We start from the raw sequence: 25048 nt of genomic DNA, 5'->3' as shown, positions 1-25048 counted from the left end.
TTCGTGAAAAATGGTTCCCGTTGAAGAGCATACCAGCGACCCCAAAGGTTAAAGATTTTTTGGTCTTCAAATTATTTTTTTAAATTTTTTACAATTGATTTTGATGTAGAAAGACGATGGCGCAAACCGTTTCAATTTATCTCTTTTAGTTTCGAAGATATCGGGGGGTTTAAATATTTGGAAAAACTGAAAATCAAATATCCAAAAATTTAAACGGTCATAACTCGCTTATTTGTAGGTTGATCTTAACGAAACTCTGGTTTTTAGAACACTCGTGAAATTCTGCGTAAATTGACACCAACAAACTCCAAAAATAAGTGAGATATCAATCGAATTAGATTTGGACTAATTAAATTAATAAACTATTTTTTTTTTAATTCAAAATTAAGATAAGACTTGATTCTTATGTAAAAAGACGATAGCGCAAACCGTTTCAGTTTATATTTTTTAGTTTAGAAGATATCGGGGTTTTAATATTTGGAAAAACTGAAAAACAAATGTCCAAAAATTTAAACGGTGATAACTCGCTTATTTGTGGGCCGATCTTAACGAATCTTAGGTTTTTGGAATCTACGTGAAATTCTGCGTAAAACTATCCAAAAAAAATTAAATTTGCTACAAAAACAAGCGAGATATCGACCAAATTATATTTGGACAAATTAAATTCAAAGGTATAATAGACCTTTGGTCAAAAAAAATATTTTCAATTTATCTCTTTTAGTTTCGAAAGTATCGGAGTTTAAATATTTGAAAAAACTGAAAATCAAATATCCAAAACTTTAAACGGCAATAACTCGCTTATTTGTAAGCCGATCTTAACAAGTTTCAGCTTTTTGGAATCTACGTGAAATTCTGCGAAAATGACACCAACAAGCTCAAATTTACTTCAAAAATAAGCGAGATATCGACCGAATTAGATTTGGACAAATTAAATCCAAAGGTACAGATAGACCTTTGGTTAAAAAAAATATTTTTAAAAATTTTTCAAAATGGAGATTAGACTTGATTCTTATGTCGAAAGACGCGAAAAAAACGATAGCGCAAACCGTTTCAATTTATCTTTTTTAGTTTAGAAGATATCGGGGTTTAAATATTTGGAAAAACTGAAAAACAAATGTCCAAAAATTTAAACGGTCATAACTCGCTTATTTGTGGGCCGATCTTAACGAATCTTAGGTTTTTGGAATCTACGTGAAATTCTGCGTAAAATAATTCAAAAAAATCAAGTTTGCTCCAAAATTAAGCGAGATATCGACCGAATTAGATTTGGACAAATTAAATCCAAAGGTATAGATAACCCTTTGGTTAAAAAAAAAATTAAAAATTTTTCAAAATGGAGATAAAACTTGATTCTTATGTCGAAAGACGCAAGAAAAACGATAGCGCAAACCGTTTCAATTTATCTTTTTTAGTTTAGAAGATATCGGGGTTTAAATTGGATAAACTGAAAATCAAAAATCTAAAAATTTAAACGGGGATAACTCGCTTATTTGTAAGCCAATCTTAACGAATCTTAGGTTTTTGGAATCCTCGTGAAATTCTGTGTAAAGTGACACCCAAAAAACTGTTGGATGCATTTCATAATAATTTTTTGTCTTGAAAACTGTGGATTGCAGTTGCGTTGTATGACTGGTTGCCTACATTTACACAAGTAGTTTTTGCATTCAATAATCTTTAAACGCAACTATTATTTTTCCATTATAATTAAATTTCCATCTGATGTGTAACTCAAATTGTAAAACAAGCTTTCTTAACATTAAAAACATCTGTTAATACGCTAATTATCACACCATTAAATTAACATCAAATCACATTTTAAACTTGCTATTGGCGGTGACTTTAGACGATAATTTATTGGTGACAAATTAGAGTTAAATTAATTTAGTTGAGTTCCCTAAATAAAAACCCACCGCAGCTATTTTTACTTCAACTTCTTGTCATTATAACTTAATGGAAGCACTCTTTGTGGTACACTTATGTTGCAGGGATTAATCTATGATTCTTAATATGATACACATCTACATGCATTTAAAATGTTCTATATTTCATGTTTTCGCTCTTGTGTCCATCACTGACGTCAGCCGATAAGCCTCTGGCGCCAAATACACACATGTTTCAGAAACTTTCCCATCACATTACTACAACTCCACTTGAAAAACATGATAAAACGTATTCTTAAGTAACCGAGCTCGGTTATTTATTTTTTAAATGTTTGTGGGAATAATTAAGAAGAAATCGTGCTCATGACTTTTTACAGAGGGTGTTTCCGCTAAATTTAGAGTGTAGTTTATTTGTATATCTAATTTATAGACTTCATGTTATAAACTTTTAAAATATAGGATATACAAAGGTAATTTCATGATACCACTAATAGCTTTAAGCATTTGAATCGGAAGCTGATTATAGAGAGATTTTCCCCTTCCTTCTTGCTAACGTCACGCTTCGTATCTCGACACAAAACAGAACCACGTCCTCGTAATCAACTAAATGAACCTAATATTTTCGGTAGCTTGTGTTGTACTTTTTATGAAAATGCTTTCTTTAGAGTTACACCCTTCTCCAGCTTTTTTGGCTTAATTGAGATCGAACTGGGAACGTGGTCATTGAGGTAAACAGTTGATTTATTGGGGAAGGGTGACTACCAATAATTTTATTTCATTCGATGGTTTTCTCAACTCCAAAGAAGTGTCTTTCTATAGATACTTTTATTCTTTTCTGTTTCTTCCCAAAGATTTTTTAATAATATATGATACTTTCACCCACTATCATCTTCCATGGACCCATTGAGACAGACGAGACGCCAAGAGCCACTTCAAACTAGTAGGTAGAACATGACATGTGACAGATTAGCATACATCATTCTAGCGTCGGCTCTGATATATTTATGCATGTCTTCTCGAGCTTAAAATGGCACATTGTATAGTTAATTTGTGACTAAAAGAACATGATTCCGAAAAAGACGAGAAACAGAGAGTGGTCTTATCGACATAAATTTGTCACAAAAAAAGACGATAAAATCGTCTTAATTTAATTTTTTGCAGACACGGGCCAGCGGCCGCTTTATCGCGATTTTATGACACTTTTTATAGACAATTTGTGACAGATGTTTAAAATTTGTAGAGGACACTACAGTATCAACAATAACATCGGTTTTAATCCAAATAGAAGCATAACTATAAAAGTAATTTTAGATATCGAGTTCATCAATCGTCCACAATCCTGTTAATTTACTTCTGGCCTTTAATTAAATTTTCAACAAGATTCCAGATGTTTTCCATCTCCTTCAAATTAGGATACTGCAAGGATAAAACTGTCTATTAAATATATTTGTTTGTATACTTGAAAAGCTCAAAAGCTCATCGATAGGTGTGTATAATTTTCAGTCGATAACCTCGCCACCGCTGCTTTAGCAAACGTCGGAGCTTTTGTAGGATTTTTTAGAAATATGCTTGAGGTGGATCTTTTATAGGATCCTCCCTAATTTCAAGGGCTAAGCAATACGGTCGTCGAGATGATATGGTGCTCCGCCTTCCTGACTAATTTAGTTCAAATATCAGTTGTTGAAGGCAGGCGTCAGTGTTTGATCGCCTGGGGCTTCGTTTCAGTTGAAATTGTAGTGACAAGTTGTTGTTAATTGAGTGCACGAAAGATTTGACATTATTATTAAAGTGATAAGTTGTAAAATGTCATACAATAATTCAGCACATCATGCGGAAATTTTTCAGTTCTCAGGATATTCGACCACGTTACATACACCTTATCATTACATATCAGGTATTATAAAATTTTATCTCTTTTGTTTAACATTCCAAGTTATTGTTTTACCGCCTTGTCGTGTACTGTTTCATGAAAATGTTTTTTTTTGAAGTTGTTTTTAGTTTATGTTGTTGGTTGGATAAAATTTTTTCAGTGGACCAACTAACGAAACGAAGTTAAAAAAATCAGTTTCATGTCTTTTATTAACACAGATACAAATCGTCGATTTAGGCATTTTTACAATTTGGAGGAAATGACACTGAAAATATTCAATTTCTAAAATTTAACTTTATTTTGTACGGATCTGTTCTGTTAAATTCCAAATTTCAGGTTTGTTTTATTGCCTAGGACCTGTGGAAATGCAACTATGTTATTCTTATAGAATTTTGTTTGAAGTTTGAAAGATTTCGAAATTCCAAATCCAAATTCTTACAGCTTTCCTATTTACTAGTTATGACGTACTTTTTAAATTTCTTGCAGTCAAAGTTGGAGTTACATTTTGTTGTAATTAAAACACCTCTGTATCAAATTTCTCTACTGAAAAATTCTAATGATTTACTCAGTGCAAAGTGCAAAATAATTGTATTCAGTTTCAAATCATAATTATTAAAAAATTTTTGATAAAAGTGTTTTATATATCTTGGATTTTTATAGAATTTTTCACACATTTCATAATCTTTATCAATTTAGATTAACTCACAAGTCAGTCAAAAATTCTTTACATTGTAATTAGAATCAGTCTCAGAATGATTTCATTGAATTTCAAAAAATTTGATATCGGCATTATAGAATTTTTAAATTTCATTTGAACAAATTTAAGACTTTTATACAATTCGGATCGAACTATTTTTACATTTTCCGCAATCAAAATTAAACACATCGATTGTATTTAGAAAAGTACAATTATTTTGCGCTTTTGTACATTTTTGCATAGATTCCTGAATCTGTCTGTTATTGCTAAAATGTTTGACATCGTCTAAATCATTTTTATAATTCAAATCAACTCAGAATTCAACAGTAAATTTTCATGGAGTGCGTTTTCTTATTTTGAAGATTAAGGCTTGCAATTTTTCCAAATTATATTTTTATACAGGGTGTTAATGGAAATGAGTACACAAAATTAAACTGGTAAGAGAACTCACCATTTGCAACAACTTTTCTTAATAATTTTTTTTTGAAATCGCATGTTTTTAAACTTATTTTCCCCCCTATTGATTGAATTGCTGCGTTATCACTCCGCCTGTAAAACACTTTTTTATTAATGACCATTCTAAATTAATTTGCGGTGGTGTTTCTATTAAGTTTAACCTAAAGTAAAACATTTTGGGAATTTACAAAAATTTTATTAAAAAAAATCATAACAGGTTATGAAATTAAATACACAAAATTTAACCGGTTAGAACGCATCAAGATCTACAACTTTTATAGATAATTTTTTCCGTAAACGCATTTTGATTTTTGCCTTTTTCCGCCCTTAATTTGGCCAGCCGTTCGATATCTCTAAACAAATTCACTTTTATTTTCGCAACGAGGAGGTTTTTTCGACTTAAACTTTATCACAACTGTTTGTCATAAAAACGACTGATCAGCTGTAATTTAATTAAAAACGCTCAGTTTGTTGTGAATTTTCACATTTAGATGGACAAATTTCACTTTATTCTGACGGATATACCGAACTCGAACTTGAAAGCTCTGTCTGGCGTAAAATAAATCCCAATACATATTTTTACCTTGTTGGCCGTTTATGATATTTTGCGGAAAAGTTGCTGTAAACCATTTAATGCCATATCGGCACTAAAATTTTCAATTTAGTCTACTACACAGATGTACGGAGTTAAAACTTAGAACCTAATGGTACTAAAAAATTCATTTAGGCATACCGGGAAACATTCTTATAAAAATGTTAATGATCACTTAAACAATGGCCACAAAAATCTGTAAACAATTTAATTTTATTAGTGCAGTATTTTCTGTTTTAAAGATACATAAATTTGTTTCGGTGCAAATATAAGAAGTTCTAATTTGCACTATCTACTTAATAATAATTTGAATTTGAGAACTTGTATAGGCAGTGTTAAAAACGCACTATTAGATCAGATTTATATTGTAATTTTTTTAGCAAAATATTTATACCTTCTGTTACAAAAAAATATTGGTATGTTTCAAAGGATGTACAAATGCTGAAATATAAAAACTTTCTATTAAAATGCTAATTGTATTGACCGTTTCTCTCATCAAAGCTTGAGACTTTTTATATCACTTTTTACAGACCGGATTTAAAACCTACAATTGAGCAAAATTTACAGTTTCATACGTTTTTGTTAACTTAAAAAAGAATTTTGTTTTGTCATTGTTTTTATTGTTTACAATAGTTTACTAAAATAATCTGAGGAAAATTACAAATGTATAAAAAAAGATAAACATTTCAATACTTTGTTTATATCAAACATTTGACATTTTTATGAACCAAAATTTCAGGCATGCATAAAAATAAATGACTTAAAATTTGGATGAAAAGATTTAAAATTAAATTAATTGGTGAAATAATTAGTCACTGACGTGTTACAATAGAATTTTTTCTGATTAAGTACTTTATTTTTACATTTGTTACAATAAAACTGAATCACACTTTCTTATAAAAACAGCACAGTGAACAATTCCTTATCAAAACTCCAACAAGTTCAACAATGGAAGGTTCAAGCGACGACAGTACTGGTGCGTGTTTTTTTAACAATAAATTTCTTGCAAAAATTATGTTTTTAACAAAAGTACAAATTTATATTAAATGAGCTCGAAAGTGTTTGTGATAGTTCAACTGTGACATGAAAATAATGTGAAGAAATCGTAACATTTGTCGAGCAAGTGTACAGCATATTTTACAAAAATTCAGTAAAAATAAACAGGAATATACGTTTTGTTGTGTTAGCCTTCTCACTTCTGTATCTAGAATTCTGAAACTTTTATTGATATTTCGTTGTGGGAAAAAATAAAAATGTTTATCGCTTTTATTATTGATTGTTTGCTTTTACAGGTGTTTTTTAATTTAATCACTTTTCAGATAGCAGTCCTCTAAACGGAGAAGACTCAAACTTCTGGTCAAGCAGTCCAAGATCTGATTCACCTTCTCCTACAGATGATCGAGCCCAAGGTGCATTGGTTAATTCTTACTCCTATTTTACAACTTCCACCACTTCAAGAGGTCTACTCCCGGACCAAAGACATCCACACCATCGAAAAAGTAAGTGCGCTTTTGTAAAAAATGTTACTACGCAGCGGGTTTTAGATTATCCCTTAAACGTGTCCGTGGGTGACGAAACCGCCCCCACGCAGCATGTTCATGTTCCTTTTGTACGTGTCGTAAAACGCCGAACAACAGCAAACAAGAAAGAGCGCAGAAGGACACAATCAATCAACAATGCCTATGCTGATTTGCGAGATTGCATCCCCAATGTTCCACCCGATACGAAATTATCGAAAGTAAGAATTTTATTTAATATCGAGCTAGTTTCACATCGTACCCTTTCAGATCAAAACGCTAAGATTAGCGACTTCTTATATAAATTACTTAGTGAAAGCTCTGGAATCGGATGATCCAGCTCCCGGAAATTTCACGGCAGAATTAGGATCATCCGTCATCAGCGGGAGAAAATCGACAAATTCGACGCTCCAACACGTAAGTGATGGTTCTTCGTCTTCTGGAGAAATTTCACCGAAGAATGATTCTGGATCTGCGGTGAGTCGTTTAGAAAATAATCTAATAACTCCCCTAAATTTACGTACAATAAATAAGCTATAATTAGATTGAAAGAATGGAAATTTGGGGTTAGTCCACCGCCGTTTGTTCGGAGAAAATCATTGACGGCTATTATCGTGTTAACTTTCATCTCGGGGGTTTGTGGCGATAATGACACACAACGCATTTCACTTATAGTTATTAGAAGGGCGGTGGGGTAAAATTACTTTGCGATTTATTCGTTTCTGTAGAAGGATCATGTGAAGCCCCCTTAACAAAAGATACAAGAAGTGTAAAACAACAAAGAATGTCACCAACATGCATGATATGTTTATTTAAGTATTATTGTAAACAGGAAGATATTAACAAGCCGACGACGACGAGAAAAGCCAAAGGACGTACAGGTTGGCCTCAGCACGTGTGGGCCCTCGAACTGGAACAAGATCAAGCGCTTTAACGGAACGGGATGTATGTAAATAAGTAAGCTTTACAACCTGGAAGTGTATCTTGAAGTCATTTCATTTGTCGAAATATCCTGAAATTGTATATAATATATCTATTTTAGTCGGAGGAGCAACCACATGGCCCCTAATATAAACATCATTCACCTACGTACACCTAAGGATTATAAATGAAAATTACATTCAATTTATTATTAGATTTTAGAAAAAGTCCGCACTTATACTTAGTCACTATGTAAATTAATCTATATTGCAATAAACTTATTCCAAAATGACTCGCATCATTCAATTCCACAAATTTCAGAAGCCGGTCCTGGTTTTATGTCTCTGATATTTATTTATGTCAGTCAATTAACGAGCAGGAAATCCAATATCACCTCAAATACCACCACCGAAACAATGTAGATCTTTGTTTTTGACTTTGAATTGTTACTGGGCGTAACTTTCTAGAGTTACCGTCGAGGATCACATTTCGTCGCATGGTAAATTAACTCAGCGCTAAATAAACATAATTGATTATGCTCAGGAGCGGCTCTAGATAATTTTCGTTTTCAAATTTCGTGATTAATAAATTTTATTAGTATTCTAATTGCTTCATCTTTTGCAACTGATACAAATCGTCAACGAAAAGTGTAAGATAATGACCCGGCAAAAAAACATGAGATGAGAAAATAAATTACAAAAAAATGGATAATAGTGCGATTGAAACTATAAAACGAAGATTTTTTGAGAAACATTTTTCATCAATTCTATAACTGCATTTTTTAGGAAAAATTTAACAAACTAAATTATTTATTCAATAGGTATAACTCAAAAAATTGTTTTAAAGGCTATTTTACTTTATAGAATGATCACTTCTTCAACACAAAACTGTTGGTTCTCGATTTTTTATCAACGCCTTGCTTATAGGCAACGCATTTCAATTCATACTTGCCACCTCCATTACGAGTTGCATACTTAACAATTTTATTAGAATTTTATGAATAAATAATCAATAAATTCCCCGAAATGTCATTCTTTTTTGTACAATCCAGTAATTGTTTTATTAATTTGACTAATTTATCAGATAAGTTCACGCTCAGTTTGTATCAATCAATGTTTGATATGAAGTATCGTTGCTATAAAAGTCTTGAAAATTTAGCAACAAGAACCAAAATAGTAGTTTGATAATACACGTAAATTTATTTAGGCAAAATTAATGATATAATAATATAATAAAAAAAAATTGATATAATTGGTGGTGACAAGCAATATTTTTGATAACGCTTGAAACTGCTACTTATTTTCCTTCATTCCTCGGGCTGTTTTCTTTGGTAAAGGTAAATGTTTTCTGCAAATTTTAGTTAACGTCTTATTGTAGTGGGAGATGACGATGCACAGAACACGTTTTATAGGAGCAACTTAACAAAACAGGAACATTGCTTGGCACATTGTCGTGCGAGCATTGTGGTTACGTCTATTTAGGTTCGCGCGATGGGGTTACTATACAAAATAAAGTATTTGTGGTTACTATTATCTGTGTGTACTGCTGGAATAGCAGAACAAGAAGAAGATTCAGATACTGTTATAATTGAAGGTAAGAGATACTGGAGCACTCCAAAAGTAGTAAGTTGTTACTATTAGTTATAAACATTAAAATGTATGAGTAATATTTTCCTAGAGTCTATATTGGGACAGATATTAGCCCACAGTGTAATAGCATGACACTTCGCTGTCGTGACAAGAATACTAATTTCTTATGTTTATAATTTTTGGGAGCGAAATTGATATTCAGTTCGAAACTCTTCATTCTTTGTATTTCTGGTCACATCTTAACTTTTATTGACCAGTGGCTTTTTTTAATTATTACTTGTAATTTATGCAGAAAAGTTCAATAGTTCGTTAATTATGTATTGTCTAGCTGAGATTAATTTTAACACCACCTGCTGGCGTGGCACCCGCAATCAGCCACTGCCAAGGTCGCAAAGAACATTCACCTTAGCTTCGGACCACAGTATTGATATGTATCATTTCTTTATGTTTTTTAAAATCATAATGGGTTTTAAATTAATGCATTTAAATTAGTTTTCCTTCGAACTGTCTGGTTCGTTTTTTGCGCTTATTACCACGAAGACATTTTTTATACAGACAGGATTCTACGAAACGTAAATGTTAAGGTCTTTTAGATGATTATTTTTGTTCTGTTATCAACTCATGTGGTGTGGAACACGCAAATTAAATGGATAACCGCAATTATTTTTTATACCAATTAATCAGAAATTCGAAGAAACTGTTTCTTTCTAAAAGGAAGGTGATAAGTGTCACCGTTATATGGGTTCACAGTTTTGGAATTCCAACCAAATTGGACCAAATCTATCAAATTGCCACTTTTTTGCTACTCTTTGATGTTTTTGAAGTTTCGTCTTTTTTTTCTCGGTAGGTCAGACACGTAGAATAAATATCGGAATTTTGTTGTGTTCGAAAACTGGATTGACTAGTACTATACAAGCAAACAAAAAACTCGAGAAAAAAAATAGCACATGAATATTTGATAACAATTTAGTTTATAATTTTTTGAAATGACTTCTAGCAAGAAACTCTAATAGTTGTAAGCAGTTAAGACCTTTTCCCAAATTTCAAACCTGCTCGTTTTTTTTTTATTAAATAATTATCTTCACATTAGCAAAACCTGTTTCATCTATCATAGTTGTACCAGTTATTTTCAAATTATCAAAAGTTCGGTGTTTTCGTTTATGTAAATAATTACACGGAACGTAAACGATGCTACTTAAAATTCGTACAATTTGAGTGTATTCATTTGCTTTGAGGAAAATACAATTCTTATTTTTGGAACACCTGTGTGTTCTTTTAATCAATTAAATCTTAGCTTGTTTTGGAACGCCCATAATGATTTAAAACAGTTTCTGACTTGACAAATTTATTTATTAATTCAAACTATTAACAATAGTTTTTCGTAGATATTGTGACATTGATTAATTGATTATTGTCTTCGAGTCAACTACAAGGTCATTAATTTTAGTGACAAATTTTCTTTACTGTTTGTAATCTTAATTTTTTGATGATTTTAGCTCCGGCAGACGTGCGATTAGCAAAAAGTAGTAAGCAATTTATTCATAAAGGAAGAGACTATCCAGCTCAGCAAAGTTCGTTTTTGCTTCCCAGCAACCTCAATGCAATTCCGTTGGCCACTACAGGTCCCTGCTTTACAGGAAAGGGAGTTTTGGGAAAATGCACTTCCTTTCGACAATGTTATCCCTATTTTAAAGTTCCTGAGTTGAATAATTTTGAAAGCTGGATTTTAGGAATGTACGACACTTGCAGTTATTATACTGTACAAGGTAGACAGGTAAAGGCAATTATCTTCATGATCAGCTTAAATATATTCATGTATCGAGTCCATAAAATTGCGATAAAAATTCACCAATCTGAACATTATTAAAATACAAAACAATCTGGTTTTAATGTTTATTTTTAGAAGCCGTCATTGTTGTTTTTAGTTCTTTTTGAATGTTTTTAGATGTTTGGTGTGTGTTGCACGAATCTTGGTCAGCAGCCGCCACAGAATAGCACTGATGGATCTGTTGAAAATTCGTTGTATAGCAACGCTAATGCGTATTATCCGCAGTATCCTCATTATCCTCAGTTTATCTCAAACTGGCCACCTCCAATTCCGACGCATCCTCCAGATCATACCATTCCACCACTCCCAACGCATCCACCATCTCCTGGGTATCCCACTCCACCGACCCATCCACCCTCACCAATTTATCCGACCGCCCCAACTCATCCTCCAACTGTAAAACCACCTCTTTGGACCACCAAACCTCCAACTTGGACCACAAAACCGCCGTACAAACCCTCGCGACCACCAACGGGAATTATCACTACTAAGCCACCAAGTCAGCCATCGGTGCAATCTTGCGGTGCAAAGAATGGTTACCAAGACCAAGAGCGTATTGTTGGTGGTCATAGTGCAGAAATCGGAGAATGGCCGTGGATTGCCGCTCTTTTCAACGGCGGAAGACAGTTCTGTGGAGGTTCTTTGATTGATAACATTCACATTTTATCAGCAGCTCACTGTGTTGCTCAGTAAGCTAACGTCACTTTTGACGACTTCTCTCACTCTTTTCTTTTAGTATGAGTTCTTGGGATGTAGCGCGACTTACTGTCCGGTTGGGTGACCACAACATCAGAACCAACACTGAGATTAGACATATTGAAAAACGGGTGAAAAGAATTGTACGACACAGAGGCTTCGATTCAAGAACTTTGTACAATGATATTGCTATTCTAACCTTGGATAGTCCAGTGCAATTTTCGCAACAAATCAGACCAATCTGTTTACCTAGCGTTGGAAGCGATTTTGCTGGTTCTACGGGAACTGTTATTGGTTGGGGCAGTCTTCGAGAAAGTGGACCGCAACCAGCTGAATTACAAGAAGTTAATATTCCTATTTGGCACAACAGGGATTGCAAATTGAAATACGGTCCAGCGGCCCCAGGAGGTATCGTGGAACACATGTTATGTGCAGGCCAAGCAGCTAGAGACTCTTGTAGTGTAAGTCGAAGAAAACCTTCTGTTGGTATGAAAATCTGTCGTTTTTTCTTTGTTTAGGGCGACAGTGGAGGTCCTCTTATGGTAAATTCAGGCAAATGGACACAAGTGGGAATCGTCTCCTGGGGAATAGGTTGTGGTAAAGGACAATATCCTGGAGTTTACACGAGAGTAGAAAAGTTTCTTCCATGGATAAACAAAAATTTAAAATAAAACAACTAACTTTTATAAATAATACTGTAACGAATTATAGCTTAAATTGTCTTTTGTTAATAAAGAGGTTCTCATCTACATTTATAGAAGTAGGCGATTTGCCATAGTAACTTGGATATTTATTTTTTACATTTAATAAATTATTTTTTGTAAAAAGATCTCCGTTCAATTTTTATTTTCTTTTTTATACAGCAATTTTCGGCAAATTAAGAAACGAATAAGTTAACCATCTATTTCCGTCAGCCGTCCCAAGATGGAGCTTTTCAAATTTAAGCAGACAGGGATTTTAAATAATAATGAACGTATAGAATAACATAATGTGATTGTTTACATGGATACAGTATGTCAAAGGACAAAATTTACGTCAAAATAACACATTTAAAATAATGTACAAAATTACAAAATATACACAATCTACAGGTGTCCCAGAACTTATGACCCAGAGAGCAAGGGAGGGTGCCGACAGCAATACAGATGGTAAATTTCAAAACAAAAATTGCTTAAGTTTAATAGTATTCGAGAAAGGATAAAAAAATTAATAACCCATCCCTAGAGATGAAGTAAAATTTCCTAGGCAACGAGAGTGTAATGTTCACCTGACCAATGGACGATAGCATGTGTCCATAGTTACCAATTTTTTTCGTCTTAACTCGATTATTTTTTGAGCTAAAGAATTTTTCTTTAGAAATTTTGCTTCAGAATTGTGGCCTCCATAAGCCTTTTTTCTTTGGGTCTTTATACAATACACTACACAGTGTGTTATGGAAATGAGTGCGTAAAATTAAACTGGTAAGAGAACTCACCATTTGCAACAACTTTTCTTAATTTTTTTACGAAATCGCATGTTTTTAAACTTATTTTTCTCCCCATATTTTAACGAGTCGCCTACCTACCTTTGAATTGCTATAAAATTAAACAACAAAAAGGCATAAAAAAACCCTGCGTTATCCGCCCGCTCGTAAAACACTTTATTAATGATAATGACCATTCTAAACTAATTTGCGGTGGTGTTTAGAACTATGTATGTATTAAGTTTAAGATAAAGTAAAACATTTTGGATTGTACAAAAATTTTATTCAAAAAATTCATAATAGGGTGTTATAAAATTAAATACACAAAATTTAACCGGTTAGAACGCATCAAGATCTCCAAATTTTCTAGATAATTTTTTCCGTAAACGCATTTTGATTTTCGCCTTTTTCCGCCCTTAATTAGGCCAGCCGTTCGATGTCTCAAAACAAATTCACTTCTTTCATTTCCGCAACGAGGTTTTTTGACGTAAAACTTTTTGTCACAAAAACGACTAATCAGCTGTGGTTTAATTAAAAACGCTCAGTTTGTCGTGAATGTTCACAGTGTCAAAGTTATCAGATCCTTCTTAAGCCGCGATTCCACTTGCTTGTTCTACCCCAGACCAGACCAGACATCCAAGATTTGAGAGACGTTTTTATAATTCTTCAGCCCCTTTCCGTGTTTAAAACATAAGATAAAACATTAAGATGCAATTGCACCTCTGACTACGCAGAAAGGGACTATAAAAACGTTTCTCAAAATCTTGGATGTTTGGTCTGGTCTGGGCTAGACGAAGGTTAGGAGCCTTAATGCATACATAGGCGGGTAACGGTTTTCACAGCAAATTTCCATTGATGTTTAATTCGATAACGAAAGCATTTTGGAATTTTTTTTATTAAGAAAAGTTGTTGCATATGGTGAGTTCTATTACCAGTTTAATTTTACGCACTCATTTCCATAACACCCTGTATACAATTGAATGGTGTTATGCAACAAAGATCCAACCCACAAAAAAAGATATACTTCTTCGCGTTATTAAATCGACTGAAGCTGTCACCATCTGTTAGGCCTTATATGGACCTAAAATTCTTAAAGCTAATAGTCTAACTGAGGTGCTACATTAGTGTTACTGCAATTTTGCACTACAGAATCGGTAAAATTAAGGCTCTTAATTAAGGCCGAAGTGCATAGGAAATAGCGCAAAACGCCATTACTTTTTACGGCCACAAATTAGGAGTTGGAGTTTTAATTTTTTTGTACGTGTAGATAATATCGAAATGTACACGGGAAACTCTTTGATTTTCAAAAATTTCTTATAAATTCATTTAAAAAAAAGTAAAAACTGAAAAAACGCCATGTCGTTTTACGGGCAGAGTTTTAGGAATTTTTGCTTGAACTACGACTCGATAGATGAGGAATTTTATTCTACATCCGGGAAACTCCTTGGTTTTTTCCCCACATGAATAGTTTCTTTAGAAAAAAATAAAATGTAATGTAAAAATGATCCCCAACTTTCAAAAAGTCGGCAACCAACACTTCAATGTTGCCATGATTTACAGCCCCTCACAGCAGGGGGTCTCTAATCCTAATCACGGTTTGACGACTACAACTCGGCCGACCGGCGATTGACCATTGGGACTCCAACTTTATACCTACTTCTTACCAAGAATTGAAAACTGCCGCATCTGAATATAATAACATTTTATAGTAACCTCAGTTGACATATACCTAGTAAACATTTTATGGCTTAAGTCAAACCACCCATAGAAATAAAACTGGGTGTTGTAAACTGCAGCCTTTTTGTCGACATTTTAATAATTAGATTAACGATTGCAAATGATTTTCAATCGATAATATACTTAAAAAGTCACTGTTCAGAACCTTTTTTTTCTCAGTTGAGTGTAGTATTTTGAGTTTAGATTTAGTGCAATCAAACTCATCTTTGTTGACAAAAAATTTGCTTTTGACTCTTGAAGTAGACCTCAATTAATAACTTGCATTACAACATTGCATTTAAACAGTCTATTCTATATAGGACAACGGATTAATTGCATTTCATACATTGACTGTTATGCATTTTATTGCATATTTGGCCATTTGGTCCTTTGCCGCAAGCAGAGTGGAGTGTTCTTTCAAGTAGCCATAAGACCAAAAAGGTCAGCACCGAGTTGTCCCATACATGACCGTCAGGTTAAAATAAAAAGATTAGACGATTGAAAGCTTTTTAGCGCTCTCGTAACTATTTGATTTTTAGATACCAGCATAGCTCTATATTGTTACTTCTCTGTTTTGGCAATTTCCCTAACTTTGTTAAAATAATTACCCAAAGCATGATTTTACATTTTCAATGATTCCTTTATACATATTGTAGTGTCCCACTTCAAATTCAAATTTCAAACTTTTCGCGCCACAACGACCGCAGGGATTTTTGCGTTAAGAAGTTGGTGGACTTGGGAGTTCACCGCCGCCACAGCGGAGGAGGCGGGCGACGCCGGAGGCAATCATTCTTGGTACGACTTCGGAACTACCAAGGTGCTGTGTTATCGAGTGCGTTTCGCCAAATTTTTCCAAGTGTTCATTTTAATTCCTATTTGGTTTAATTTTTCATTTTGTGTTTTGCTAATTTGTAGTTTGTCAAAATCTTGTAAATAATTTTCTTTTTGTTTAAACCCACTGACTTTGACGGGAGTGTAGTGACTCTTTTAGGGCTTCTTGTAGAAGCGCTTGTGTGTTGTCACCTTTTGGTATGTAATAATTTTTGTCATTTGTTGTTTTAATAAGGAAGTCACTCCGGATTCATGTAAAGTAGTTATTTTCTGTACAATTCTAAAGTAACGCGTTTTTCCGATGACGTAAGCGTCTGGATTCAATCAGTGTTCGCCCACCGTCCGATAAGACACGTGCAGAAGCAGTTTAGAATCGTGGAAACCCGATACTTTTGGGAACTTGAATTTTATTCGATTCAGTTCAAGGAATTTATACTGTTGAGTTCGAAGGATTAAAAATAGAATAGGATTTTAAAGAAATTGTGAGATACATCAAATTAACTGGGAATGTCTTATTGAATCGCTCTGTGTCATTCGTGAACAAAAAAACGAGTACATTTTTCCTAAAGTCCACGACTTTCTCTTCCATTGTATTTTATTGAAACTGAAACTGAAAATTTATATGTTTATGTATTTTATGTATGTCCCTTGTTTTCTTAGCTGCTCTGTACTTGTCCGAACCCAATTCTCCTTTCTAGATTTTCTTCGTCACAAAAGACTCAACATAACAAACAGCCTCTCGCGTTAATGTTAGTATGTTCTTTTTAGAGTGTGATCAATTCAAAATTAAACTTTGATTTTTGACTTTCGAAAACCCTCCAGTGCTGGAAGCTTGTTACGTGGGACTCGCGGGGTAGTCAGGGTTCACCTAACTAGCGGGTCTTCCCCGGGTGAGATGTTGGTTACTCTTAATCTGGCCATAATTTGTTAGTACTCTCGATAAGACACCGCCTGTACTATGCTTGCGGAATAGGAAAGATTGTTTTTCGGGTCTTCCAAAAATATAATCTCGTCCCGTTTCTGTGTGTCGCCTTTGAAAATAATTATCATTTTATTATTGATGTTTATTTATAAATTGTTTGTACATATCTACTTGGTAAATTGTGTGTTGTTTTTCATTGTTATTTTGTTTTAAATAATGTTTGTAGTTTGATCACACTCACAACAGAGCGAATGGGAGATTTTTGTAGTTCTTTTGATGTAATTCACTTTTCGTTAATTTGTTTATTGCATTTTTGTACCGAAACGTTTCTTTGTAAAGTGACTTCTTTTGACATTAAAGATTATTAAGAATTTTGTAACATGATCAGTTCGTCTGTTCAAATGCTTGTAATTCTTGAACAATTAGCTGTAAAATTTAAATCAAAACCATTCAAACTTTTAAAGTCTGAATAAAACAAGTTAAACCACCTTTGGTCTGGTGTATTTTTATTTCTTTGTATTGGTACGCTCTTCCCAAAAGACGATGCACTGCCTTGTATCCAACGAACATCCGCCTTCACAACACAACGTAGGTCCTAGCCGTTTCAGACGATCACGATTTTCGGCCATTTTATTTATTTTAAAGTTCGCGGTTCTCGAGTTTGGCGGTTCATTTGAATTTTGGCGGAATTGGGTTGCAGATCATTACAATATCTCAAATTGTGCTACTGTAGCAACTTTTTAAACTTTTCCAAAACGATGAAAACATTCATTGAGGTGGACATTTGTTCTTAATTTTTGAAATATTTAGTTATGTCAAGATATGTTATTTTTTAATTTTTCGTGATGCGTATAAATGTACAGGGTGATTCACGAAGTTATGTAAATATTTAAACCAGTAATGGTCCCTAATATGGGGAGGCCTAAAAAAATAATAAAAAAAAATTACTGCCAAAAAGGACCCAAGATATAACGCTTCAAAGTTTTGGACAAAACCGTTTGAGAACCGCTAGCAAGAGTGAAAGTCTCAATGTAAACAAACCCTTATCTCTTAGCTTCAACAAAAACTGACTTTTTGCGGCTATTAATCAGGTGGGACGATAGTCTTTTTAATTGCTTCAGTGTTAGTTTGACTCTGTGACGGGGATTTTTAAAATGTTTTCCAATAGTGAAATGATCATGATCTACGGAGAAACTAGTGGAAATGCTCTTGCGGCTCGCGAGTTGTACAGTTTACGTTTTCCAAATCGACACGTTGCTGATTCTCGTGTGTTTGCAAGAATTATGCAGAAATTACGAAAACATGGTTCTTTTAAAATGATCACAAGAAACATAGGCCCCACCGAAAGTGATGGCAGATTAGAAGTTGAAGAGGAAGTGTTGATACCGTTGAAGAAACTCCAGGTACCAGCACCAGACGATTACGACGAAAATGAGCTAGAAGATTTGTTAGACGACGTCCACGTATAAAAAGTAAAAACAAATTAGTGTTAAAATTTAATACACCAGTATTACTTAAAATCCCTCTAGATCGATGGATATCTTTCATAATTTTGAAACTCACGTTAATATAAGTAGCTGATGGCAAAAGTACAACTACACAAATTTTAATAGCTATTTGTGTATTAAGAGTGTAAAAATTTACATTGCCGATTGAAAGAGACACAAAGTCTAAAGTTACGCGGCAACCTCTCGAAAACGGCAATTTGAATTTGCGCTGGAAATACACACAATATTTTTTCTATAATCTTGCATTTTCCGCGATTAAAAACAACTTCTACATCTAATTTTTAGATTATTAAGACCCAACCGCACATCACCTTCTATGTTGCCATGGTAAAAATACCTTTGGCATAAGCGATTTATCGAAAAAAAATCGTGATCGAGTGTTTTTTCAATTTTATAAAAAAAATTGTAGCTCTAGAACATATTCTTTACCTACCTGTGTAATATTTTGTGTTATTCGAAAGTACCCAAATATCCATTTTAAAATTTAGTAGAATTGATTTTATTAAATACCCGCGGATTCGTTGAAACACAAGAAATGACAAGATGAACTAATATCTAAATCTAATTTATTTAAATTTATTATCAATTAAAACACTGCGTGACAAAGCCAAAAAACTGTTATGTTCTATAGGTAGTCCACCTTTTGATAAAACAAACATATGCCGGTCACCACCAAATTTTATATTTAATTTTAAAAGTAAAATTTTATGACTTTGTAAGTTTTAAACATTTTTGTTTCAAAAATAAAAGTCTGTACATTGTCAAATACAATCAATTTAAAATTATTGCAAAAAAAATCGAATTTTGTAATAAAGAGTAAAAAAATTGTATCAAAGTTGGCGGCTAAACAAGTTATGATTTGCATATAATTTTTTTTAATTTTAGTTTTTTTATGTGTGTTTTAAATATGTATTGATAACCATACATACATTAAAATCATAAGTAAAATAGAAAAGAATCTCTTTTCTATGTTTTTTTTTAACTACTTATGTTAAAAATTGTGAATAAGAATGTCCTTTGGGTATGTACTTTGTTTGGATTACATAACACATTCAAAATTAATTTGAATTTGTCGCGCAGTGTAATTTTGAAAATAAAATTGTGATGGTACACATTTTTAACGAAACATTTTTTACTTGAAATATAAAGTTTATTAGAGAGACTGATTTCCTCGCTGACTGTCTTGTCACTTCCCCTGATTTTTTTTTGATGTCGTCTAACCCCTGATTTCCTATTGATATCTTAATATCTTAATATTTTAATGATTTTTCCTTATTGCCTAGTAATTTCTCATTGATGACATGACTTGTCAGAGGTTAATACTTCTCAAAAATGGCATACACTTAACTTCCTCTTATTTCCTCGCTAATTTATCCTGATTTCTTTTAGATTTCGTCTAACTTTCGCTGATTTTCTTGTGATTTCGTTTGACTTTCCCTGGTTTCCTATTGGTTGCCCCTCATGTACTAATGATTTTCCAATGATTTTGTCTAACTTTCTTTGATTTTTTTTATTTCGTCTAAATTTTCTCGATTTCGTAACGAATTCCTCGGATTCATAGTGATTTACTAAGATTGATACTCTGATTTCCCAGGAACATATTAATTTCAGAAGTTAAATTTTTTAAAATTGGATACGCCAAACTTCCCTTGATTTACTTGTATTTATTTTTGTCTAACTTCCTCGGATTTTTTTGTAATTTTGTTTAAATTTGCCTGATTTTCTTATGATTTTGTACAATTTCCCCTGATTTCCTTTTGATTGGCCCTGATGTTCTAATATTTTTCTCTGATTTATTAGTGATTTCGTCTAACTTCTCCTGATCTAGTGATTTCCTCTGATTTCCTATTGATCCACCCTAATTTTCAAGTGATTTTATTCATCCATCATTTATTATTTCTCTTTATTATTTATTTATTATTTTCGAGGGACATAATATTTCGAAATCGGGAAAACGTTCGAAACAAACTCCAAAGCAAGGCAAATTCATCTGCCTGGTTTATTGCTGAACTGTTGTAGAAAATATGCTAATTTTACAGACGATTTTCACCCTTATGGATGATTGGCATGTGTCAAATGGTTAGTACGTTGGGTTGCATATTTTTCAAAAAAAATTATTACATAAATACATATGTATTATATTATTTTTGGATTTTTTAATAAATATTTTATAAGGCATTAATTTAATGAGATCTACTAATGTTTGATCTCTGGTTTTACTTAGTGCAAAAATTGTTACAAAGCAAAGGAAAAGTGGCAAGAAACTGACTGACCAAACTGAGTCATTGTCTTTAGTTACAATTCTATCCCTGTGTGTTGTGGGTAACTACACCAACGATTCACAACCGTTTAAATCATTTAAAAGTTCTGTTCGTTAGCTGTTGCCGAAGTTTTTCGTTTCTCGCCAAAATGGACAGCACAACCAGCGGCTTATTACTTCTATAATACTTTTTATGCTTGCCATTCTTTTAGAATTTCTATTGGTAGTTTAATAGATTAATTTTTGACTGGTATGTTTTACAAAAAAAATATTTAAATACTCGTTTTTGATCTAGAGATTTTAGTTTTGTCAAGTTTGACAGCGGCGCTCTCTGGTGGCAACAACACTAACGATTCACAACCGTTTAAAGCATTTAAAAGTTCTGTTCGTTAGCTGCTGCCCTACCGAAGTTTTTCATTTCTCGCCAAAATGGACAACACAACCACCGGCGATTACTACAGCAGCGACGAGGAGGTAGCGTGGGGTCGTTTGACCCTACGAGAAATAAAAAAAGATCTGCAATGTTCAAAAAAAATTACACACCGAAAATCAGACAGGTAAGTTTCAGTTTTGTTGTTATTTTAATAACAAACTATTTTTTAGTGAACATACGATGTATTTTACTCCTTCTACAACATTTTCGGAGAAAGTGGAAGAAAATGTGAATACTTCGTCCGCAGCATCGTCCTATTTTACGCCGAACGTTAGTGTGAGCAAAAAAAATGTTTTTCTTGAGAATGTGGCTAAAGTTATAAATAACGAAGATTGTAAAGAAGAAACTGAAGCGGAAGATACAATGCTAAAGATTTTAGAGGATGGAAATGAGAGAGAATATATTCTAGATAACATACAACAGATATTGTTGGACAATACAGTAAAATCCCCAGAAGTAGCTGAAGACCATTGTAATATCCCTACTTGTAATGTTGAAGACAGTTATGAAGATGATGGTTATAGTGTTATCACAATCAGTGATGACAGTTCTTATTCTTCTCATGAACAGTCTTATGAGGACTCACCTGTCCATGTAAAAACAGAAAATCAAAGCACAGATCTGGCGGTAGAAGGCAATCAATGTAAATCTCAATCAAACTTAGATGAAGGTGAAGATAATACAAACAGGTTAATTAATCTACAGAAACTTGATCTGTCTGGTTTAGCCATATTAAACAGTGAAAACAACACCACTGTTGAAGACAGCTACAACTCAGAGGATTCCCACGTTTTTAATGATACAATTGAAGAAATGGAAAGGGCCTTGAAATATGGTGTTGACTATCATATGCCAGGGGAGAACTCAATCACAAGTTCTTCAACACAATCGCCGCCAAAACACACAGATGCCTCAATAACAAGTACTTCAACTAAATCATCTTCACCAAAACACACGCAAATTCCAGTTCTGAAGAAGACTGTCCCGAAAATCCCAAACAAATTTGATTATATACAGAGCCCTGTGGCAGGCTACATCAAGAGAAAATCGCCAAAACATGAAACCTTCAAAGTACCTGTTAAACCTGTAAAGCCAAAAGCGATGACCCCTAATACCAAGTCGCCTATGTTCAAAGGCATCATAAGTCCTGTTGGGGTGTATATTAAAAACAGCCCTGCTGGATGCCTGCAACAGAATGTCCCCACCAGGACAATTCCAGTCTTAAGAACAAGCAGCAAATGTTTGATCCAACAGAACAAAGAAAATGTGGGTCTCCCTCAAGTTGCATACAGACCGGCGCGAAAAGTAGTGGAAGCAGTTCACAGAGATGTGGTTTTACCTAATAACATCCAAAGTTTGGTCTCAGAGCCCATGATCTCCGCACGGGAAGCCAAATTTAAAAATCATCAAAGAACATTGAGTGATGGAGATTTAACGCTGATGAATGCGACTTTAAATCAAACAGAGGGGGATATTTCATTCGTTGTAACAAAACAAGCTTTTATAAAATAACACAATTACATTTTCATATTATAATTTTTCGATTAATTTGAGTTTTTTCTTGTAATGTCCTGATTGGTTGACACGATCTGTCATTATCCCTCGTCCAATCACAGCACGACAACGCTTAAAATAAAAGACATGCGCAGTAGCAAAGCCACGTAATAGTTGACAGAAGTGTTGGTCAGGTTGTGCCGGCGAAAAATCCGAAAATATCAAATTAGTAAGAATGAATTTCTATAACTTATTCGTGTTGTGTTTTTTGTGTTACGCGTGTTCAGCGAAAGAGGAAGACGTCTTAGAGTTTGGGGATGCAGATTTTGATACTAGAATCGCCGAACATGAGACTGCTCTCGTTATGTTTTATGCCCCATGGTAAGTAAACTGAATTTCCCAAAAGAAAAACGTTCTAATTCTCCCCCAAGGTGCGGCCACTGTAAGAAACTCAAGCCCGAGTACGCCAAAGCTGCCGAAGATTTGATCAGAAACGATCCCCCTATCGCCCTGGTCAAAGTTGATTGTACAGAAGCAGGAAAAGAGACTTGTAACACCCATGGAGTCAGTGGGTACCCCACTTTGAAGATCTTCCGAGGCGGAGAGTTTTCACAAGACTATGGAGGCCCTAGAGAAGCTAATGGTATCGTGAAATACATGAAAGCACAAGTGGGGCCCAGTTCTAAGGAAGTCGCCACGGTAGCAGACTTGGAGAAGTTCATCCGTGCAGAAAACGAAGTCGCTGTTGTTGGTTTCTTTGAGAAGGAATCAGATTTGAAGACCGCGTTCTTGAAACTTGCAGACAAACTCAGAGAAAAAGTGAGATTTGCTCATTCAACACACAAAGCTGTCTTGGAGAAACAAGGAGTCACTGATGGTATCATTCTATTCCGTCCACATCATTTACACAACAAATTTGAAGATGACAGTGTTGCCTACTCGGGGGCTGCCGTCACTGGCGAAATCAACGATTTCATCACGAAGAATTAGTAAGACTTATCCTGGTTTAAATGTAGTTACTAATTTTTTTTTACAGTCATGGATTGGCTGGACACCGCAAATCTGATAACAGAAACGATTTCCAAAATCCTTTGGTTGTTGCTTATTATGGTGTTGATTACGTTAAGAACCCCAAAGGTACCAACTACTGGAGGAACAGGGTCTTGAAAGTCGCCAAACAGTTCAAAGATCAAGTCAACTTCGCTGTTAGTGCCAAGGACGACTTCCAATACGAGCTCAATGAATATGGAATCGATTATGTGAAAGAAGACAAACCCATCGTTTTGGCTCGTGACGCCAAAAACCAAAAATACATCATGAAGGACGCATTCTCGTAAGTCTCCAGGACCAGTAACACTTACGGTTACTCCCAAAATCGTCTTTAATTTAAATGATCAAAATTTGCAAATTTGCAAACGCTTATAGTTGAAATTTTATAATCTTTCGAGGCCTGAGAAGTCTTGATTTATAACGATTTTGGGGATACATACATACTACAATGTTAATTAGCATTGTTATCGTCTATTTTGTACGCAAATTTTCAACTTGACTTGGCATAAAAGTTCTTGTGATGTGTCTAACTAACAAATTCTTTCTTTCCCAGCATTGAAGGCTTGGAGCAGTTTGTGAAAGACCTCCTCGCAGGGAAATTGGAGCCCTATCTAAAATCTGAGCCAATCCCTGAGAGCAACGACGGTCCTGTCACCGTTGCAGTCGCGAAGAACTTCGACGATGTTGTTGTAAACAACGGCAAAGACACTTTAATTGAATTCTATGCTCCTTGGTGTGGTCATTGTAAAAAATTGGCGCCTGTGTACGACGATCTTGGTGAAAAATTGAAGGATGAAGAAGTAGCTATCGTTAAGATGGACGCTACAACTAATGATGTACCGCCAAACTTTGATGTTCGTGGCTTCCCTACTCTCTACTGGGTTGCGAAGGACTCCAAAGATAGTCCAGTGCGCTATGAGGTATATTAATTCAAGTGTTAAAAACACGATGTTTGTTCATCTCTACTATATAATGGTTAAGCTGTCGTTTGGTCCTTGTTCCACTCACAGCTCTCGCGTTTTCTGTTTTTTTACCGTCGTAAAGAGATCATTTTTATTTACAGGGTGGTCGCGAATTGGATGACTTCATCAAGTACATCGCCAAACAGGCCACGTCTGAATTAAAAGGATACGATAGGAAGGGTAATCCCAAAGCGGAGAAGACTGAACTTTAAGTGTAAGAATTGAGTGATTACACATTGTAATTATAAATCGGTTTCTTTTTCAATATGCCGATGTTTTCCATTGTAGTTTAAACTAATATGTACTTGTTTTTGTAATTAAACCGATTTAAGTAATATTTCTTTCATTATTCTGACGTAAACTG

At 34.0% G+C, this 25048-nt stretch overlaps 4 protein-coding genes across 5 annotated transcripts; all 4 read left to right on the top strand.

The window, feature by feature from the left end:
- The first annotated feature begins 3565 nt into the window (after nucleotides 1-3565).
- LOC148167606 (heart- and neural crest derivatives-expressed protein 1-like) lies at nucleotides 3566-8225 on the top strand. 2 transcript variants are annotated; one of them, XM_088047742.1, is made up of 6 exons: nucleotides 3566-3774; nucleotides 6815-6994; nucleotides 7133-7233; nucleotides 7283-7489; nucleotides 7845-7969; nucleotides 8055-8225. In XM_088047742.1, exons 1-5 carry the CDS (start codon nucleotides 3684-3686, stop codon nucleotides 7944-7946), a joined length of 681 nt encoding a protein of 226 aa, XP_087903868.1. In that variant the 5' UTR covers nucleotides 3566-3683; the 3' UTR covers nucleotides 7947-7969; nucleotides 8055-8225. The 2 variants fall into 2 exon arrangements, with proteins under 2 accessions (XP_087903868.1, XP_087903867.1); XM_088047741.1 differs by having other exon boundaries at nucleotides 7040-7233.
- A 1079-nt stretch (nucleotides 8226-9304) lies between these two features.
- Nucleotides 9305-12873, top strand: LOC148167605 (uncharacterized). The gene is made up of 5 exons (XM_088047878.1): nucleotides 9305-9526; nucleotides 11019-11296; nucleotides 11468-12039; nucleotides 12087-12507; nucleotides 12565-12873. Exons 1-5 carry the CDS (start codon nucleotides 9424-9426, stop codon nucleotides 12715-12717), a joined length of 1527 nt encoding a protein of 508 aa, XP_087904004.1. The 5' UTR covers nucleotides 9305-9423; the 3' UTR covers nucleotides 12718-12873.
- Nucleotides 12874-21062: 8189 nt separating this feature from the next.
- On the top strand, nucleotides 21063-22722 carry LOC148167604 (uncharacterized). The gene is made up of 2 exons (XM_088047664.1): nucleotides 21063-21302; nucleotides 21349-22722. The coding sequence occupies exons 1-2, from the start codon at nucleotides 21175-21177 to the stop codon at nucleotides 22688-22690; spliced, it is 1470 nt and encodes a 489-aa protein (XP_087903790.1). The 5' UTR covers nucleotides 21063-21174; the 3' UTR covers nucleotides 22691-22722.
- An 83-nt stretch (nucleotides 22723-22805) lies between these two features.
- ERp60 (disulfide-isomerase A3) lies at nucleotides 22806-25019 on the top strand. The gene is made up of 5 exons (XM_088047663.1): nucleotides 22806-23053; nucleotides 23104-23661; nucleotides 23709-24005; nucleotides 24276-24642; nucleotides 24786-25019. Exons 1-5 carry the CDS (start codon nucleotides 22908-22910, stop codon nucleotides 24894-24896), a joined length of 1479 nt encoding a protein of 492 aa, XP_087903789.1. The 5' UTR covers nucleotides 22806-22907; the 3' UTR covers nucleotides 24897-25019.
- Nucleotides 25020-25048: the final 29 nt, after the last annotated feature.

This window comes from Gnatocerus cornutus, chromosome 10 (genome assembly GCF_029298725.1).
Source record: "Gnatocerus cornutus isolate USDA-ARS CGAHR chromosome 10, icGnaCorn1.1, whole genome shotgun sequence".
Taxonomy (NCBI): Eukaryota; Metazoa; Arthropoda; class Insecta; order Coleoptera; family Tenebrionidae; genus Gnatocerus; species Gnatocerus cornutus.
Note: the sequence above shows the minus strand (reverse complement) of the source record. Positions and strands in the feature narration are given on the sequence as shown.

What these genes read in the sequence shown, in the direction of transcription:
- LOC148167606 (XM_088047741.1), top strand. Translation starts at nt 3,684, where the DNA reads ATGTCATACAATAATTCAGCACATCATGCGGAAATTTTTCAGTTCTCA. An exon ending in CCGATACGAAATTATCGAAA is followed by an intron (nt 7,234 to 7,282) that starts GTAAGAATTTTA and finishes GTACCCTTTCAG; the next exon opens with ATCAAAACGCTAAGATTAGC. An exon ending in AGAATGATTCTGGATCTGCG is followed by an intron (nt 7,490 to 7,844) that starts GTGAGTCGTTTA and finishes TATTGTAAACAG; the next exon opens with GAAGATATTAACAAGCCGAC.
- LOC148167605 (XM_088047878.1), top strand. Translation starts at nt 9,424, where the DNA reads ATGGGGTTACTATACAAAATAAAGTATTTGTGGTTACTATTATCTGTG. An exon ending in AGATACTGTTATAATTGAAG is followed by an intron (nt 9,527 to 11,018) that starts GTAAGAGATACT and finishes TGATGATTTTAG; the next exon opens with CTCCGGCAGACGTGCGATTA. An exon ending in GCAGCTCACTGTGTTGCTCA is followed by an intron (nt 12,040 to 12,086) that starts GTAAGCTAACGT and finishes CTTTTCTTTTAG; the next exon opens with TATGAGTTCTTGGGATGTAG.
- LOC148167604 (XM_088047664.1), top strand. Translation starts at nt 21,175, where the DNA reads ATGGACAACACAACCACCGGCGATTACTACAGCAGCGACGAGGAGGTA. An exon ending in ACACACCGAAAATCAGACAG is followed by an intron (nt 21,303 to 21,348) that starts GTAAGTTTCAGT and finishes ACTATTTTTTAG; the next exon opens with TGAACATACGATGTATTTTA.
- ERp60 (XM_088047663.1), top strand. Translation starts at nt 22,908, where the DNA reads ATGAATTTCTATAACTTATTCGTGTTGTGTTTTTTGTGTTACGCGTGT. An exon ending in GTTATGTTTTATGCCCCATG is followed by an intron (nt 23,054 to 23,103) that starts GTAAGTAAACTG and finishes TTCTCCCCCAAG; the next exon opens with GTGCGGCCACTGTAAGAAAC. An exon ending in ATAGTCCAGTGCGCTATGAG is followed by an intron (nt 24,643 to 24,785) that starts GTATATTAATTC and finishes TTTTATTTACAG; the next exon opens with GGTGGTCGCGAATTGGATGA.